Source organism: Schistocerca americana, chromosome 3 (genome assembly GCF_021461395.2).
Source record: "Schistocerca americana isolate TAMUIC-IGC-003095 chromosome 3, iqSchAmer2.1, whole genome shotgun sequence".
In the NCBI taxonomy this organism is placed as follows: domain Eukaryota; kingdom Metazoa; phylum Arthropoda; class Insecta; order Orthoptera; family Acrididae; genus Schistocerca; species Schistocerca americana.
Window position 1 is genome coordinate 413,476,111 of NC_060121.1, and position 20,692 is coordinate 413,496,802.

General features: G+C 39.4%; 1 protein-coding gene across 3 annotated transcripts in view; it reads right to left on the reverse strand.

Annotated features, from left to right (window-relative positions):
• LOC124605195 (SNF-related serine/threonine-protein kinase) overlaps window positions 1-20,692 on the reverse strand; it is a 313,194-nt gene that overhangs the window by 39,602 nt on the left and 252,900 nt on the right. For 2 of the 3 annotated variants that reach the window (XM_047136722.1, XM_047136723.1), the window contains exon 8: window positions 1,049-3,644. In XM_047136722.1, coding sequence (XP_046992678.1) covers window positions 1,641-3,644 — 2,004 coding nt within the window. In that variant the 3' untranslated portion in view covers window positions 1,049-1,640. Of the gene's footprint in view, window positions 1-1,048; window positions 3,645-20,692 lie in introns of those variants that run through there. The other variant, XM_047136724.1, reaches the window with a different exon arrangement.

Here is a 20,692-nt window from a genome sequence, read left to right on the forward strand (position 1 = left end):
TCCATACGACATACAGCATGCAATATTTGGACATGCACATGCTAAGTGTTAACACAGATAATTAAACAGAAAAGCAGCTACTAGGAAAAAAGTTAATGCAACAAAAAATTTGCATCTATAAGCCGCAAAAGAACTGGAGAATAAAAATGATACCATATAACATTTAGCAACCTATTAATAAAATCACACATTAAAAGTGTCCATTTAATATGAGCATGCTAATGGAAAATCCTTGACAGTATGTAAATAATTTATAGAGTAGAGGTAACAAATCATTAAATAAATGAGGCTTTCAGTTGTCACTATGCACAAAAAGAAGAGTGAGACTTCTGTGAACTTTTGGTATGTGCGTGAAATAGCACTGAAGAATGAGTCATCCAAAAGCTGTAAAAGTTTTCACTGTTGTTTAGGTGCCTACTGAGACTCATCTATATGAATTAAGATATGAAATGTCTGATATGAATTAAGATATGAAATGATGTCTTATTTGCATGCAAACATAATAAATGATTAAATGAAACTTCTGAGTTGCCCAGCTACTAACAGAAATATCTTTTGGCAGAAAACTATTGTTCTGTTATGAAAATAGGACGCATTATGTATCTTATTTATGCAGTTTACACATAAGTGAGTATCAAAAAAATTGTCCAATTGTGACTCTCTGGTAATGAACTCATTTCAGTTATTAAATTTTAATTATTTTTCCTATAGTTATTGATACACTTGTTTTGTCTTTTACAGATGTTTTTACATTAGCAATGGGTTTGGGAGAAGGAGGGGACGAAGTGGGTAAACGGTCTTTATGTAAAAATTAATTCCTATGGTGAAAATAAAATCTCAGCAAGCATGGACTGCAGAATAAATGAACAAACTCAAGTACAAAAATTATGAGAAAGGTATATCATTATTTTATGATGATCTTAGAGAAAATGATAATGAGCAGTTAACACTAAAGAATAATAGAGAAAATGATGATCACAGTATATGCTTCACACTAAATGGCATATAGCAATACCGCAGTAATATGAGAGTAAAAGAAGTTTTTCAGTTTAAAATAAAATAAAAAATAAAAAGAAGAAAGGAAAAAAGATTCTGAGTATATAACATGGGACATAAAATAAAATTAAAATTGCTACATTACACAGCATGCTACACAGATCCATATATAAACAGCTTCATTACAAGGACGATCACAAAGTTTCTGATCTCTGAAGTCATACTCAGCAGTAAAACTGACTGGCATAACTTAAAAAAAGTTACTGTACATATACACATTATACTTTCATATTTGTGATTTGATGGACTGTAACAAAATGCAAAATACAAATGTATAGCAAATTATGTATTAAAGTAGAAGGAAATAAGATTACGTAACAGATGTTTAACTACACAAATTTGTTGGACCTAAATGTTAAGACCACTTACATGAAACACAATACTTACAAAGGACTATTACTGAAAAATGACTGACTAGATCAGTCAGTCACAACCGACACAGAATACATAATTCTATAACCGCACTCATCAGTCATGTATGACAGACTTTAACTACATAAACATTAATCTGGACAGTGCTAGCACAGGGAATGACTGTTGCCTGAGCTTATCATGACAAGCAAAGCCGTTCTCATCTATGGACTTTAACAAAGACTGCAGCATTGTGATGTATTACCTAAGTGGACTTGACACATTCCTATACCTGGACAAGTTGCACCAAGTGGCACCAGACTTTCTGAGTGTGTTTCTGAATTTTTTAAATTTTGATTAATATCACCCACTCCCACAACAATAGCAGTCTTATTATTTTCATTACCTGCTGCTGTCCCACTGCATCTGCGGGTGCTTTCGCCAGTAGGTACTTTGCCTGCAGCAGTACACCACCTCTCCTCGCCACACACCAGAAGTGAAGCCGGTGCAGAGGATGTCACTCGGTCACGAACAATTGAGCCACACGACTGGGCTTTGTACAGTCTGCCTCGACCAAACAGTCCCGGAAGTGGAAGGCAGAGCTTTTTGTGAACCTGAAAGTAGCGACTCAATAGTCTTCCTTTCTTCCCAGTGTTAGTTTTCTGCTTCTCTCCTACTGCATTCTTTGAAGTTGCAGATTTGCAACAGTTCTCTTTGCCCTCCCCATGACATTTGGCTAAAGGGATACTGTCCAATTCCTTACACGAGGTGTCGAGAAAACCACCCATTATCCTATGTGACACAGAAAAATTATCAACTGACTGTTCATTAGTTTCTGTACTCTTCTCACTTTTGAAGTTCCCTGACTTCAGAGGACTTCTATCTGAAATCACAAGGGATGCTTGCTGCTGAGACGATTTTCTGGATGGAGTTGCACAGGATGGTGAGAGGGGCCAGCCCTGGAACAGACGAGCCCCAAAACCTCTCACTCTGCTGGGAGGCAGAGGAGCCACATACTCTGCCTGCTGATGCGGTGGCAGTGAAAGTGATAATTCTGCCTCCTGCACTTCTGTGATACGATTAAGAGACTGACTCTCTCTCAACCTAGTTTCTCCAGGCCGCCTACGACACTGTCTCCGGCCCCCTCCACTTCCTTTATTACCATTGCTAGTTATGGCAGAAGTCCTTTCAGAATCAGCATGCGATTCTGGGGCCGTACCACTATTGCACTCAGAAGCAGATTCGCGGGATCGGCTGCCACCTCCACCAGCACCTCCACTTCCACCGGGATCTTGGGAATCACTAGAGTCATCGTGTGAATCTCTCCTCTGTTGCTGGAATGGCTTTGCGTCACCAGTAATCTTATGAGCACGTTTCTTGCGACTCTCACTATCGTCATCACTGGCATCCGAAGAACTACATGATGCTGTCCGTGTCTTGTGGAACCTACTTCGGCGCTGCTCGTAGTTCTGACGACTGACGTAGCTGCGAGAGGTCTGACTAGAGCGTGTCGTATCTCCGATGACACTTTCACCTTCCTCAAATATTTCATTCAGTGGAGGTGAACCCAGAACAGTATGTAATGGACGAGTAGGTGATGGCATTGTCTTATATTTTGGAAGTAAAGGTTGCTCCATAGCTGGAGAGGATGTATGTATAGGTATGGATATCGTGGAAGATTCTGTTATAAAAGATGTAGTTGTGGATGGACAGGGGGTTTGGGATGAAATGGAGTCTCTTGAGGTTAATGAAGTTGGTTTTTTCAGTGGCACTTTCACTAATGGAACTGTCTGTTTCATTCCCGTTTGCCATTTTGTGCTACTTGTGGCATACGTAGCTGTTAGTTTTGTAGACAACTCTGCTGACGATCGCAGTCTTGAACTTTCAGTTGTTGTAGGAAGAACTTTCTTTGCCGGTGAAGCCCACACTGTAACTGGTCGCTGTGATGTATCATCACGAATGCCAACGTGGAGTATTCCCCCTCCAGAATTTGAGGCACCGCTGGATGGAACTGACATCTTGTGTGTTGCAGTATTCCCTGCAGAGGAGCCATCTTTTCGACGCTCCGACTCTGCCAGACGCTCTTGCAGCGCCAAGTTTAATTTTCCCTCTGAGCGAGAACCACGTCTATTCAAGGAACCGTGAGGTGGAGCCAACTCTTCACGGCCAGAACACGATGTCATGTCGTCTTCGTCCTCCTCTTCCTGGACAATACTACACTTCCGGGATCGGTAATTCTACAACAAAAGACATTTGTGTAAATAATTTATTCCATTACATAAAATTTCTCAATTTAGAGAACAATGTATTTATAATTCTACAGAGCTCAATAGTATTTAACTAGAAAGAAAATTTACTCAAACATCTAACCCAAATATGTATAATATAAAACAATGAAAGATAAACACATATGTAACAAAAGTCTTAAATTAATTACTCCAATTGGACACCATTAGTAAAGAACACATGCCAAAAATTTATGGAAGAATGATGTGATCTGCCCTCAATTATGTAAGGTGTGGGTTAATTACCATTCCATAATAGAAACTAAGATATGAGCAGGAAAAAAAGGGAGGAGGGGGAGGGAGCGAGGGAGAGAGAGGGAGAGACTGGATTTAAACATCATGGTCATTATATGGAGCAGAAGCTTGTAATGGAAAAGAGCAGGGTAAGATACCAGTCATGTTCTATTCAAAGGACCCATCCTGATATTCAGTTTTTGCAATTAAGGGCAGCAATGGAAAATATTATATGAGGTAGCCAGAGAGATTTTAATCACATTTAAAATGATAATTTACAGAGTGTCCTAGCTCTCTCAGTCAAGAGATTGTAATTTATATTGTGGAGCTGTAAATAGTACAAAAAAGCTAATCTTATTTATTACTTATTTATCTATCCAAGTCTAAAAAAACACTAAAAAAGATAATGACAGAAAGAAAATACTCTAAAACCAATACATGACATTAGTTGGCAATAAAAATGCAAAGCGAGCTCTATTTTTGGCAACTGGAAGATAATAAAATGCAGAAAAACTTACGTAACATTATCAAAGACAGGATATGTTGGTAAAAGACAGACCAGAAACATGGGGAAAATGTCTTGAGAGCAACAGAAGTGCACAATGAGTTTCTATGCAGCACATTTCGTAATACGAGGTCAGTTACAGCTCCAGCATTTTTGTTGTAGTGACAGATGTTCCTTCTCCTAGTAACAAAACTACCCACATTTTTTATGCTGATCTCTTCAAGATTAGGAATTTTATACTTGTTTCATGCATTTCTTTGTACACATATCAACCACAATCTGGCTAGTTCATTACCGTGGAAATTTAAACTACTCTGTATTTCATATCACAATTTGTGAGAGAGCTGTCAAACTTTAGGTAGTTAATAACGAAGCCTAACATCATTAATGTCTTACTCAAAACTATTACTTATATATCACTCCCCTAAACAAATGAATCTGTGATTTCAGTTCAAAGTGCATTTCGTTTACACTTTAACTGTGATCCCCCATGTGTCAAAAACATTTGTCTATGGCACAGTCAGTTCACAACAACCGGATGTGTGTGTGTGTGTGTGTGCAGAGGTAAAGGCCAGGGAAGACCAAAAGTGTCTACAGAGGGTGCTGACCAAGCAGGGTTGCCATAAGTTTCCCCAAGTGAAATTCCCTGATATTTCCCTGCCTTCCAGGCAGGTTTTAGCTTATTTCCCTGAGATCTCCAGGGTAAGTAAAGACATAAATTGACAAAAAGAAGTAAGGACTTCTGTAATTCTCCCCCATAGAGCAAAAATCTTAAATAATAACATCAACATTTGTAATGAATGGTTTTTAGATGGAGAAAGCACGCCAAATGTTAAGACCACTGCTGTTATCTTATTTCAATAAAACAAAACACATTTTGTGACAAAATTACACATTTCCTTGGAGTTGCAAGACCTTCACTGATTTCAGAAACAATATGAGAAAAAAGTGGGCCTCTTGAAAGAAGTGTATAAGGCAGGGAGAAGTTGTGTAAATCAACACTATAGGTGACTGCCAATAAAATGTTCATTCTACAATGTTTGTTATTGTCTTACGTCTGTTATTTTACAGGTATTGTGTGATTTTTCTTTTGAGAAGTATATGAGTACATAGCATACAAACCGCCAGCAACTGCCACAATTTTCGTCGTCTTACTGTGCATACTTTCTAATATATAAACTGCTTTCGAAGTGCCAAAATGAAGAACGATAAATAAAATGTCTATAAAACACTGCACTGTACAATGTACAGGGGTAGTTTGAAAAGATCTCGTAATCACCACGGGAGGTCAGCACTAGTGAGACGAGTTGTTCACATTATATTCATTGGACTGTTGCCTGTATACACATGCCAGGTCTGTGCTCTTGGAAGAGGGCTGTGGCGATGATGTGGCTCTGTTGTTGTTCTCCCACAGTGATTTGCAAAGATGAGATGGGCAGGGGGGAGGGGGCGGGAAGGAAATCGAGATTCAAGCAGTAATTAAGTACTTCACAAAGAAAAGTATGAAAGCAGGACATTCACACCGATTTTCAGAATACACTGGGGAACTCTGCTCCTTCATATTCAACTGCTGCCAAGTGGACAAATGAATTTAAATTTAGTCAGGAGTGCTTAGTTGATCATCCACGCAGTGGTCGGCCAAGATTTTTCACTACCTCCGAAATCATTGCAAAAAGTGCACAAAATGGTCAAAAAGAATCACCGATTGAAAGTGCGTGAAACTGTTCACGCTTGCCAGATGTCATCTGAAAGGGTACATCACATTTTTAACTGAAGAATTAGAAATGAAAAAATTATCTGCAAGTTGGATGCCTCGACTCCTGTCGCGCGCCCACATACGTGTGCTGTCGCCATGGCAAAATTGCACACACTCCAGTATGAATTGTTGCCACACCTGCCTTATTCACCTGATATGGCTCTGTCAGACTTCTATCTCTTCGCAAAACTGAAATTTTTTTCTCGGTGGATGAAAATTCACTTCAAATGAAGAACTGATAGCTGAAGTTGACAACTATTTTGCAGGCCTGGAGGAAACTCATTTTAGAGATGGTATCAAGGCACTGGAACATTGTTGGACCAAGTGCATTAATCTACATTGAAAACTAAAAAAAGTTTCAGTGATGCAAGTACTTTTTTTCTATTCCATTCCAAGAACTTTTCAAACCACCCTCGTACTTGCAGTGAGACAGTCACAATTCCTGAAATCCATCGCCCGTGGCCTCTGGCCTGCCAAGGAGCACCTCTGTCCTGGGTCCATGGGTATATCACAAAAACCTTCCGGTTTATGCCACACTTAAATAGACCCGGCCTGTGGGCAGATCGGTAAGACCAGATCCGTTGGGTAGGGCCTGCCATTAGTGGGAAATGATCGGCTTCAGATCAGCAGGCGTGGTCTATTAGAGATACCCACAGAAACGCCCTGCAGTTTTGGCCCATTGTGGAAATGCACTCATGTGGCCAGCTATTCACAGGTCACATGTCGCAGACATCATGTTGATGAAATGAGACCATGGGGATCAATCCATGGAACAGATAACTTGTGCAAAGGCTCTGAGAATCAGTACGAATGAGGATAGGTAGCAACTCACCATAAAGATGATCGCTGAGCTGCAGACAGGCACATAGAAAGGACAATCACACTTTCACAACAAAATTTTCAGATAAAGCCTTTATCAGAAAACGAGAGCGCTCACACACAATCACTCAGACAAACCTCGTGCACACATGACCGTCGTCTCGGGCTACTGCATCATCAATCTCTTAGACTCAGATCCAAACAAACCACTCCTCATGCCTCCCTCCCTTTTGTCATCAGCTGCTAGGCTAGTAACAAAAAGTGGTGGCAGCACTGACTACAAGCTGCGGGGAATGGTAGGAAGGGAAAAAGCAGTAAGCATGAGGGAGTAGGGAAGTGACACACTTACTCAACTGCACCCAGCCATGCATGACATCTCGGTTAACAAACCATTTCATCTGCTCAGACAAAAACGAGATTTATCCAGTGTTTTTTTCGAAATTTCCCTGATTTCCCTGACTCGTTTGAAATTCTCTGATATTCCCTGATTTCCAGAACTTGTGGCAATCCAGCAAGTCAGCACATCTTACCTTCGTAGCCCTAAGAAGTCAGTTAGGAAAGCAGGTCTTGAATTTCAGATGCTAAAGATGATAGTGTAGAAGATTTAAGAAAACATTTACACATGCATCCATATCGATTACAGCTAGTAAATGCTGTATAGCCAACACACACACACACACACACACACACACACACACACACACACACACACACACACAGTGCGTGTACTGGTGCTGCGGCTCACAGTGTGGCTTCAGTTCCAGATACTGCCGTTGTGTGTGTGAGTTGCATTATATGGAGAGTAGCAACTTTCCTTTCATAACATTGTTACATTCCATTCTGGATTTTCCATTCTTTAACTTTGTGAGTGAACTATCCATCTAAGTAAGGAGGTATAATAGAGGGAAACATTCCACGCGGGAAAAATATATTTAAAAACAAAGATGATGTGACTTACCATACGAAAGCGCTGGCAGGTCGATAGAAACAAAAATAGACACATACATACACACAAAATTCAAGCTTTCGCAACAAACTGTTGCCTCATCAGGAAAGAGGGAAGGAGAGGGAAAGATGAAAGGAAGTGGGTTTTAAGGGAGAGGGCAAGGAGTCATTCCAATCCCAGGAGCGGAAAGACTTACCTTAGGGGGAAAAAAGGACAGGTATACATACACTCGCACACACACACATATCCATCCACACATATACAGACACAAGCAGACATATTTAAAGACAAAGAGTTTGGGCAGAGATGTCAGTCGAGGCGGAAGTGCAGAGGCAAAGATGATGTTGAATGACAGGTGAGGTGTGAGTGGCAGCAACTTGAAATTAGCGGAGATTGAGGCCTGGTGGGTAACGGGAAGAGAGGATATATTGAAGAGCACGTTCCCATCTCCGGAGTTCGGATAGGTTGGTAAGGTAAGTCTTTCCGCTCCCGGGATTGGAATGACTCCTTGCCCTCTCCCTTAAAACCCACTTCCTTTCATCTTTCCCTCTCCTTCCCTCTTTCCTGATGAGGCAACAGTTTGTTGCGAAAGCTTGAATTTTTTGTGTATGTATGTGTCTGTTTGTGTTTCTATCGATCTGCCAGCGCTTTCGTATGGTAAGTCACATCATCTTTGTTTCTAAATATAAGTAAGGAGGTAATTACCCATAAAACTCATATCTGGGCGGCAAGGGGGGGGGGGGGGGGTGAGGTGTCAGGCCATTCTCGTGAACTTGTACAATATCAAAGAGATACCCCTGATTTAAATATTTTCTGTGTTGTGTCTTGACATCAAAAGTATGGATCTCCTCCCCCCCCCCCCTCCCCCCACTAAAGTTATTGTAACTGGTGGCATATCTGCATATGTTGCAAGAGCGTCTCTTTCCTTAATATAAAGATGAATCTGAAAACTTTATACGGCAAAAAGATGGAGCCCTCTCCACTGCCATCTCTTTGTACACGAGCAACTGAGCATGTAAGTCCCTTAATGTTGGAATAGTCATAATGGCCAATACAACACAGTTCTTTCCCGCTGGCCTCCCTGTTCACCTGCCCTCACACAACGCGAATTTTTCGTTTGGGGCTTTATAAAAGATTTGCAGCTACCGAATGATTGGCTACAGTGGAGATACAAAATTGCTTCCATTACCCCAGACTTGTTAACCGAAATGTGAGAAAACGGGATTTTAGGATGGACGTGTGACACATAACTAAAAGTGCGCATATTGCATATTTGTAATAAAAACTAGGTTAGTTTACCTTCAATTTAATGTATGATCTGTTGTAACCAGTCTAAAATTACACTATTATAATATACCATTGAAACTGGGACATTCTTTTATGGACTCCATGTATTATTTGGTATAATATGTTTCCAAATGGTGGACTATTGCATTTCAATCTACAGAATTAAGAATAACAGTAAGTCATTGTGCATATGCAGACAAGACAAAACAAAAAAAAATCCTGGATTTTTTGCAGATTTTGTTAACCAGGATATCTGTTTTCAGGTGTAAATACACTGTCTTCAGGTGTAAATATACTTTTTGCTGGTTGAAAAGACACTATACCCCTAGTGAAAGCACATTTTTCCATGTTAAATGACAATATACCTTCCTCTGGAGCTGTAAAATTTATCAATACTTTGAATGGTAAAAGTTTTATACACCAACTTTGAACTTCCTGGCACGGCACGTGGCCTCACCAGCCAATTACAGCAGATATTCGAAGCATAGGACATGTGATGTACTCAGCCAACAGCAACATCATTGTTAGATAGCACAAACACACAAATAGCAAAAGTTAATGGTTTAAATTAATGTGCATATGGTACAGCTACAAGAAAAGTTAAGCTTTCACATATAACACCGATCGCTAAAAAATTTTTGCTGTTATTTCTGAGGGTGTGCTTAAGCAGAATCCTAAGCACACAGCTTAAATTGCATTAGCACAATATTTTCAACAAGCATGATTATAAATTTCACTGCTCTGGAATGAATATTTCATGAGTTGCCTCTCTGAATACAATTTCCATCGAGCACTTCAACTTTTCTACAGAAAAGTCCACATGTGAAATTTCTCAAGAACTCACTTCGGACTTTTTGTCATCATTATTGCATGATTTGATATCTATGAAAGAACTAAAATGAATATGAAAAACTAACTTTGAACCTTGGTCTGTTTTAGCATGTGTTACCGTTTAAGATATCAAACATATATGTGCCAGTAAAATTTTAAATAATGGCCTAAATGATTTGTCTTCTGGGACCAAAATATTTCTAAGTGGCTGGTCCTCAGTGTTAAATTTGGAATGAGAGTCTAATGCTCCATCATTTAAGAAATTCATCTCACATTCTCACATGTAACACAACTCATCTTGTGTAAAAGGAAATGTACTTTGAAAGTAACGTTTCTCAAACCACCATTCACAATATTTTCTTGCGACCTGTTAGAAATGTAAACAGTTGTGAGATCACGCTCTCATCAAAATGAGGCCCATGAGAAACACACATTGAAGCAGTGTGTTGTTAAGGAGTATTGCATAATCTGTGACACATTTTGCTGTCAGGAGATGCTTGTGGGTGCCCTGTGTTTAGTTGTTGTAAGTGACATATTTTCTTCGTAACTACAGTTTTATTTTGGTGTTATTCCCTCGGTTATGTTTTATTGCTGCTGCATTATTCTGCAGTAATGAACTAAAATAAAATTCTTTGTAAGAGTTTCAGTTCTTACCAGCCAAAACTACATAATTTTAACTGAAAACTAAAACAATGAAAACTTCCCAGGTTTCTAAAAAAATTCTCTGGTTGGAAGATTTTGCCCAGATAAAAATATTCCCAGACTTTGCCAGATTTTCTGGGGTGTATACGCCCTATAAGACCAAATCGGTGTGTGCATCATCCTAAGGATAGAATATACAAGTCAACAAAGGTGTAAAGCAAAGAACAACTTCTATTTCTGAATGCAAATGTTATAGTTTACCCCTGTCTATCGGCGAATACTCATTGACGTAAACAGGCACCTGTAACCAACTACAAGATGCTAATAAATCATTTGCTGCTGGTACCCTGAAATTTACTTGCTGTGCTTAATGTTAAAGGAGAGAGTGGTGTGTGTGTGTGTGTGTGTGTGTGTGTGTGTGTGTGTGGGGGGGGGGGGGGGGGGGGGGGGGGGGGGGAGCAGAAGATAGTGATGATAACATTATTTAATGTGTGTTGAGGTGTGGTGTGGTACATATATGGAAGGAAAAACCATAGCTGTGAATGAAAAATCTAAAGTGACAAACATTGAGCAGCTTTTAGATATTACTGATGTCAAAAAGTCAAATATGAAGATGCACTGTCATACATTACAGTAGAGTTAACAGTTTGCCGTCCACAAGTCTCTTATAAACTTACTCGCTTGGCACTGGCAGCGCTAATTCGGATTACTTGGCTTGTCACTGGCTGTTCTTGACATTATCTGGATATTATAAATTATTATGTTTTACTAATCTCATTGTTCTCATAAGTTCTCAACCCTGTTCCCCTACCTTCATGAAATTCCGAAGATATACATATGTAAATAAATACAAAATTTTTTTGTTTCATAGATTTGTTTATTTGCATTGTCTTTGGTACTTAGTATTACTGTTTCATATGATACGCAGCGAAACAGTCTCCACCAGAAAGTCTGTCAACCAGATAATGATGTGACGTATGTGATGTAGTGGCAACCTCCAAGTTTTGCTCCATGTATTCATCATAAATAATTGGATCGTCTCTTTCATCTGCCATGATGAAAGGGCACAAGTACTTGCGTACTTGCAAAAATAAAAAACTTGTTGACGTGTGTACCAGGTGTACCTGTATGAAATGAGTGTTTTTTTGTGAAAATGAAACACTAATTTTGAATTGAAAAGTAAAAACATTTTATTCAAAGTACTGACCATTGCTTTCTATACATTTTGACCACCTTTCTGGCAATTTGAGGACACCATGCCAATAGAAATGTTCGACTTTTGAAGCAAACCAATCAGACACCCAATTTTCGACTTCTTCATAGGAATCGAAGTGTTCCTCAGCCAATGCGTGTCCCGTTGACGAAAACAAATGGTAGTCGGAAGGGGCCAAGTCTGGTGAATACGGTGGTTGGGGTAACAGCTCCCAGCAAAGTGTTTTGATTGTATCCTGAAACAGTTTTGCTTTGTGTGCAGGTGGATTGTCGTGTAAAAAAATTACTTTGCCACGTCTTCTGTCCCATTCCAGTATTTTTTCGATCAATGCATAGCTCAAATTGATCATTTGTTGTTTGTAGCGATTAATATTCACAGTTTCACCAGGTTTTAGAAGCTCATGATACACCACACCTTTTTGATCCCACCAGACACAGAGCATTGTCTGTCTTCTTGCCAAATCGATTTGGTTTTGCAGTCGATGTTGATGGTTGTCCCAAATTAACCCATGATTTTTCCCATTTAGGATTCTTAAAATAAATCCATTTTTCATCGCCAGTAACAATTCTATGCAAAACTGATTTTCTTTCATGTCTTTGAAGCAAAATTTGACAAATGGTTTTTCGGTTTTTCATCTGTCTTTCATTCAATTCATGTGGCACCCATTTTCCACACTTTTGGATCTTTCCCATAGCTTTCAAACGGTCAGAAATTGTTTGTTGTGCAACATTTAGCATTGCTGCCATTTGCTTCTGACTCAAAGTATCATTTTCATCCAATATTGCTTGCAATTCGGTGTCTTCGAACTTTTTTGGAGGTCTTCCACGTTCTTCATTTCTTACATCAACATCATTATTTCTGAACCATTGAAGCCATCTTTTGCATGTTGCTTCTGATAGAGCATGATCACCATATGCCTCGACAAGCATTCATGCGACTCTGCAGCACTTATTTTCAAATGAAAACAAAAAATTAATGCTTTCTGAAAAACATCACGTTCTGGTACAAAATTCGACATTGTTAACACAATGAAAACCATAGAGCAGAAATATCTCTGGAGTGAGCATTGCGTCCTGCGCATGTTGTCAACATTAAACTGGAATTGTCACGTGATCTAGGGATGACGGCGATTGTTTAACGCCAATTCATGTCCGCCATCAGGTGACGTAACGTCTTGTCACATAACATCAAAACATTCCACAATACCTTTCGAATGGAGGCATTTGCACAGGTCGTCAACGGAACGTCACGTCATTTCACGGTACGTCAAAGTTTCTCAGGAAGAAAATTTTGACGGTACCAGTCTGTTAACATCTTAGGTTAACCTATTTTCGCTGCACTCCTCCTCCTTATAATAGTGGATTTTGCCCTGTTGTATCTTCATAATCTTTATTTTACAATAGCGCTTTGCTTTAGTGACAAATTGGAGATGTTCCATGACGAGTGGGATATTTTTTCCACTTTCTTACACAACCGAGGTCGTATATCTGAAGGCGAAAAGTTATTTAGGTTTTACGATAACACAACAGCACTGACGCCCACAATGTATATGTATAAGAACATAAGTAGACGAAGCAAATTCCACCATATGACATTTTAAGCAAAAAAGCCAGCTTTAATGAAGGAGTAAAATACAGTTGTTTATGACGTTATTAATTATGTAAGAAGAAACATAATGGATAAGTTTAACAAGCTTCATTAATTCGTTTGAAGCTTTCTTTGATGTGTATGAATGTACATATTTTCTTAGCAAATAACTGTCGATGTTTTGAAACGTTGTCTCACTTCTCAGTAATTTACCAAACATAACTGCTCAAGAACATAGGTTATAAAGTTTGCTTCGCCCACTGACAAACTTAGTCATTGTTAGCTCCTCAGTTCTGATACTATACTCTAACATTTTATGCATATTAGGGATGGTGACTCAAAACACCAATTTTGCCGTTCAGTACTGTGTTAAGCGACTTGACGAGATGTGACATGAAAGACATTGTAAATACATGCTGAGGTGAAGCTTCTGTGACGTCATGCTCGTTCATTTTGCTCTTCAAAGCTAAGAGCACAATTTATGTCAAATATCAGACGTGAACTACTATGGTGCCTGCAAAATGTCTATACTAAATCCATAGCACTTACGAAGGGAATCTGTCTTTATTAGCGATATGACAACATTCAAAATTTATAGGACAAATGTCGGACAAATCTACGGCGTCCCGAGATCACGTGACCATTGTGGCAATGTATGTTGACAACACAAAATCAATTCTCCGCTTATGAATGCTCACTCCAGAGATATTTCTACTCTATGATGAAAACATATGATGATGTTTGTTCCATGACTTGATGTATACTAAATATCTTTAGCAGATGTCATACCAACCAAACAAAAAAAATTAAGGCTCATTCACAACAAATGTTCCCTATCAACACATTTGTACCTTAACGCTCATTTCATACCGGTACGCGTGGTAACTTATTGTTACCTAAACAAAACACCAACAGAATGCAAAAGATACTAAAGTGCTGTCGCTGGCCACTGTGAAATACTATGCTCACGACACCACTGTGGTGTTGCCAAATGGCAGGGTATTAATAATTTCAGATGAGTAAAATAAGCAGCAGTGGACACAAATGCTTCATCATTACAATAAAAAGACTACTTGAAAAAAGATTTCAAAGCTATGACTGAGATAATGTAGTAGTGCAAAACAGAAAGAGACAATGTTTGTATGATTTGAAATATGTAACTACATAAATGCTACTGCAAAATGTGTAAGGTTTAGTCCTGGATAGTGTATATTGTAGGAAGGGGTGATTGTTCAGAAGAGGTTTGCTAAGAAACATACAGGCACAGACCTGCAGCAAGCAAATTCCATTTAACAATCTCCAATGGTGCTCTATAATTTCTTTCCTGTAGCTAGAAACGGTGAAACATTCTGGGAGAGGAATGATGATGCCCATGTACAATCAAATACAATACATATCACAACAGACCTTTTAGCTAAAGTAAAATACAAGGTATTGACACATGAACTTATAACTGATTTTGTACTTGGAATAATGAGGGAAACATGAAAGCAGTATTACATCATCCTTTATGCTTTGGTGGCTGTACATTAGTAGGTGAAATTCCAGTACTGCCTACAGAAACACACAAAAGTCAAAAAACATCCTAGCTTTCAAAACTATTAGCTCCTTCATCGGCTACATTGAGGAGGTGCAGGGCACTCAGACTCCAGGATGAGATGGATTCAAATGATATGTGGGGTCTCCACACACATAGCAGACTGCCTCTTTGATTATCTTTTTTTCCTGGTTTCCCCATGTCATTACCATCTCCTCAGCGCTAAGCTGATTCTCAGTGTCTGAACACCACTGTTTATTTTTACATTACAACTTAACAAGATACTGGCTACTTGTATATTTCAAGCATGTTGAACAGCACCTGCACAAACTCTGTGGGAAATATGTTTTCATGTTTTATTACAGTCATCCAATGTGCTCTACCCTTTGTTTATTTCATCAGATATATTTTTTTAGTGATGTAATTTTGTAACTTCTGACTTGTGGAAACTAGTGTATTTGTTGCAGCTCTTTTTCTTGTGGCTCTAATCGCAGCACTTGCCATGCAATGAACTTTCCTTATTACGATTATTTTAGTTTCAAATTAATCTAGCAGAATGGATACTGAGTAGAAATAGAATAATTCAGATTGGCAATAATGCTGGCTAAAAACGGACACGTATTCCAACCCTTAAAATTTGTTGTAGTAGTGCTTAACGTAAATAAATTCTCCTGGCAACAATGCCAGACGCTTTTTTAACTATTAAGATCTCTGCCTAATGGTTTGGTAAGAGTATCAAGACAGAAGCCAGTGAATAACATTCGTTATTAAGAATATATAAATTTGTATTCTGTAAGACTTAAAAACATGATCCAGAATGTGTAACAGTGGCATTGGATCTGCATAAAATGAAGCAATCAGTTGCTCAATTGCTTGTACTTTTTGGTAAATGTGTTACACGCCTCAACAAATGAAGAAGGAGTACATTCATCAGACACCAGTAATTAGACAGACTTTGAAACTGAAAGTAAGTAGCTGTTTAGACAGCAGTAAAAGTTTAGATTTTTCGTTAACAACAATTTCCAGTGGTTCTGAACACTAAACAAACTACTGTAAAGCACAAAATACTGATAAATCTACTATGTTCACTAATGGGCGACTTCTGAGAAGCAGACCAGATAGCTGGACAAATGATAATACTGCACTGAACTACAAGTCTATTTTGTGCTTTGGTTCTGATTACAATTCAACTTTACACTATCTTGATGGTGTCAATGCAATGCACTCAGTATTTGCCATGGTGCTCAGCAAGAAACACACTACTTATGGAGATGACCAAACCCTTACTACATCTACATCAATTCCTCAATGTAAGATTCTTATTAAAACAAGCACAGATTACAGAAAATAAGCTCTTATCAAATATTCAAGAACTAAGCAAAATGAGTTTTATTTTGAGATATTGGCTAACCAGGTTTCTCCATCCAAGATGGAGATTGCAACAGCAAGTCGTATCATTGGGAGCAGATCAGCCCAGAGATCAAACTACTTTTCTGCTAGTTATGAATGCATTGTTTTTCCAGCTGGGAGTCTTATTAGACACCATTTTTACAGACAGAGCTATTTGCAGTGTTCTAGCAAACAATCTACTCAAATGGAGATGCATCAGGCCCGTGTACATCACATATCACTAACAAAAGGAGGATGCTAACTGGGGTTTTATTGCAAAAACAAAGGAAGATATATGCTTCCACCAAATATGACTTTCTCACATCAGAGCTGATAGCCATCCTATAGGATCTCCAATATGCTTACCAAGAAGTGGAACAACCAACCATCATGTAGTCTGATTCCAGTTCAACGCTTTCTCCCCTGAAGCATTTACACCTTATTCCATAAACTTCAACAGCAGGTCAGTCTCTGCTGAATAAAGGCACATTATAGAATTAAATGAAATTAAATTGTTTATGTTTTTGCTAAGAAAGCACTAATGATCCGCAAAATTTTGCATTGTGCTGTTACCGATTTCCTATACAAAGTTAGAGCTTCAGCCATGAAAAAGTGGCAGGTGTCCTCCAAATGTGCTTCACTTCCACTGCGTCACTAATAACATAATCACTGACATTTAATGAGTTGCAAAGTCATCACTGAATTACAAACTGGTTCTCTGCACATGGTCTGTCACTGAACTTAGATGAATCACAATGACGGTGCTCCACTAGCAGCAGCAGTTTCTGTTTATACAGTACACCCATTTAGTTTAGTCGTTGTTCTCAACAGTGTCTGAAAATTTAACTCTGTGATTAGTGTTAATTAACTTTTTCTGAGTGTTCGCATATTTTCTGAGAATAGTGTCACGTGAGCTAACTTCGTAGTCCAGTGATAAGCAGAAACAGAGATGCAGCAGTGCTTAAGAGTCCATGGAGCAACTACTTGGGTTAGTGTTCTATTATCTCTAGTACAGACAATCACTTATTAAAGACAGATAGAGTCTGCACTTATTGTGTATGAATGTAAGGGGAATTGGCCACGGCTGACGGGCTTCAGGTTTCTGCCTTAGGCTGAAGTAGCATTGGGACATCTGGGACAAATGCTTGAACAACTCTGGTGCCTATAGCGTGTCGCCTGGAATTGCTGATGTCACAGTGTTACTGATTTGATTGTTCTGGACGGTCACTCACCTGACAGTGAACAGCGAATAGTGGCAGGGTCACAAATCTCTGGGTGAAATATGAAAATGGGTTCTGGCCGTACAGCTCTCCATTTATGGCTTGAAGTCAGGTATGAGGTATTGCCCATTGCTGAAAGTACATCTGGGCCAGCACAGGCCACCTTGTCTGCTGGGGCCGATCTTCCTGAAAGGTCTGGACATGTGCAGAGAGTGCGATTGCTTGTCATAGGGAATTCCAACATTAGGTGGGTGATGGGATCTCTTAAGGAAATAGTGGCAGGCCACAAAGAAGATCAGTGTTCAGTTTGTTTGTCCATCTGGGGTCATGTGCAAGATGCGGAGAAATCTTTGCTGAAAGCAAGTGTATGCAATGGATTCAGTCGGTTGTAGATCATCGTTCAAGTCAGCAGAAATGACACTTGCCACCTGGTTTCAAGTGCTGCCACCTGGGTTCAAATGCCACCCTCAATTCCTAGTTGGCTGGCTGCTTTGGTGAAGACGCTAGCATCACATGTGGCATGGAAATAAAGCTAGCATTTTGCAACATTATTCCCTGAACCGAATAGGTCCTTAGGTTTGGAGGCGAGTAGAAGTTTAAATTAGAGGCTAAGACAATTCCACGAAGATCTTGGATGCAGATTTCTTGACTTCCACTCTCAAGTGGAGAACTGTAGGACCCATTCACAGCTTGGGTGTCCAATACACAGGAAGTGGCTCAGGATAGTTTAGTACACATAGCATACATATGTGGGTTTTGTACAACAGAGAAATTCCTCCAAAGGCACAATAAGATATGTTCTGATTTCAGACATAAAAGAGCATCAACCCCATTAATCAGAGTGAGAGTAGCATTCACCATGGCAGATCGGAGAAAGAAAACGCTGGTGTAATGTAATTTAAATGTAGCACTTTAGATGGAAAGGTCCTCTCACTTATAAACAGTAACAATATTATGAGAAGGAAAGTTGCTACTCACTATGTAGGTGAAATGCTGAGTTGCAGATAGGCACAACAAAAAGATTTTCACACTTAAAGCTTTTGGCCAATGGCCTTTGTCAACAAGACACACACACACACACACACACACACACACACACACACACACGACTGCAGTCTCAGGCAATTGAAACCACACTGTGAGCAGCAGCACCAGTGTGTGATTGGAGTGGTGACTGGGTAGGGGGGGGGGGGGGGGAGGAGGCTGGAGTGGGGAGAGGGAGGGATAGTATGGTGGAGATGGCGGACAGTGCTGCAGGTTGAGTGGGCAGAGGAGATATGGCGGAAGGGGGGAGGGGGGTGAAGTAGTGGAAAACGAGAGAAATAGAAATAATATATATATATATATATATATATATATATATATATATAAATGATAATAATAAAAATAATAATAATTATTATTATTATTTTTATATATTTTTATTTTGTTATATTTTTTATTTATTTATTTATATTTCTCTCATTTTCCACTACTTTCCCTCCTCCTTCCCCACCTATCCCCTGGCCTCTGCTCAACCTGCAGCACTTCACTGTCCACTATCTCCATCATACTTTCCCTCCCCCTGGCCGCCCCAGCCTCCTCCTTTTTCCCAACCAGTCGCCACTCCAATCATGCACTGGTGTGGTTTCAGTTGCCGGAGACTGCAGTCACGTGTGTGTGAGTTGCGTTTGCGTGAGTGTGTATGTGGGCGTACAGGTGTCTATTGTTGACAAAGGCCATTGGCTGAAAGCTTTAAGTGTGAAAAATCTTTATGTTGTGCCTATCTGCAACTCAGCATCTCCGTCATATGGTGAGTACCAACTTTTCTTCTCATAATATTGTTACATTCCATCCTGGATTTTCCATTGTTTGACTATGAACAGTAATATACCCAAACAGCACAAGGAACAGAAAGCTAAGTGAAACCTGATGTTAACAGTAATGAAATTCCAACCGGAATGCATATCGCAAGGATGTTCAGCGCTGGTGGAAGAGGCATTGTTTACAGATGTAAATTATATGATAATATCTAGTGAGGTTAGTGCTTTCACAGACCCCCTGCCTCAGGAGCAATAGCGGTACAAGATATGAGTGAAGGTTTCGTTCAAGTTTCCTCATCACGTCATAGTATTAGGGGGAGATTCCAATTTACTGGCTATAGACCAGGGAAGTTAAGTGACTAAGGCTGGTAGGTCAGGGCATTATGTGAAATTGTTCTAAATGCCTTATCTCACGATCACCTTGAGCAGTTAATCAGAGAATTGACTCATGGAGGTAATATCTTAGATTTCCTAGTTACCACCAGGCCTGAACTTTCCGACTAAACGCAGAATGGGGAAGCAGTGATCAGAAACCTATTACAGCATCACTGAACACAGCTGTAAATAGGAATGTAAAGAATAGTCTTCTTCTTCTTCTTCGGTTATCAACCCACAGGTTGGTTGGCAGCAGCACGCCATTCCGTTCTTTTGTCAACTTTCTTCTTCATATCTGCATAGGTCTGGCACCCGATGTCATTTATTACTTGTTGAATGTAGCTTAATCTAGGTCGTCCTCGGCGAGTTCTTCCTTCAATGATTCCTTCTAATATTCTCTTAATGAAGTTGTTATGCCGTAAAATGTGACCTATGAAGGTTATTCTTCTTTTCTGTATATTTCGCCAAAGAGATCTGTTTTCTTTCACTCTTCTGAGGACATCTTCGTTTGTAGCCTTGTCTCGCCAGCTGATTTTTTCCATTCTCCGGTAGCACCACATTTCGAATGCCTCTAATCTTCTCTTTTCTTCTTTTCCACTAGTCCAAGTTTCACATCCGTAAAGGGCTGTACTCCACACATAGGTTTTCATGACTCTCTTTCTTACGTCTAAACTAACATTTCTACTCGTCAGTAAGTTTCTTTTTCCATTGAATGCTATTTTGGCAAGTTGTATTCTGTTTTTAATGTCACTTTTGCTCCTTCCATCTGCTGTTATTTTGCTACCTAAGTAGTTAAATTCTGTAACCTGCCCTAGTTTCTCTCCCTTTATTGTTATTCGTATGGGTTCATTGTAGTT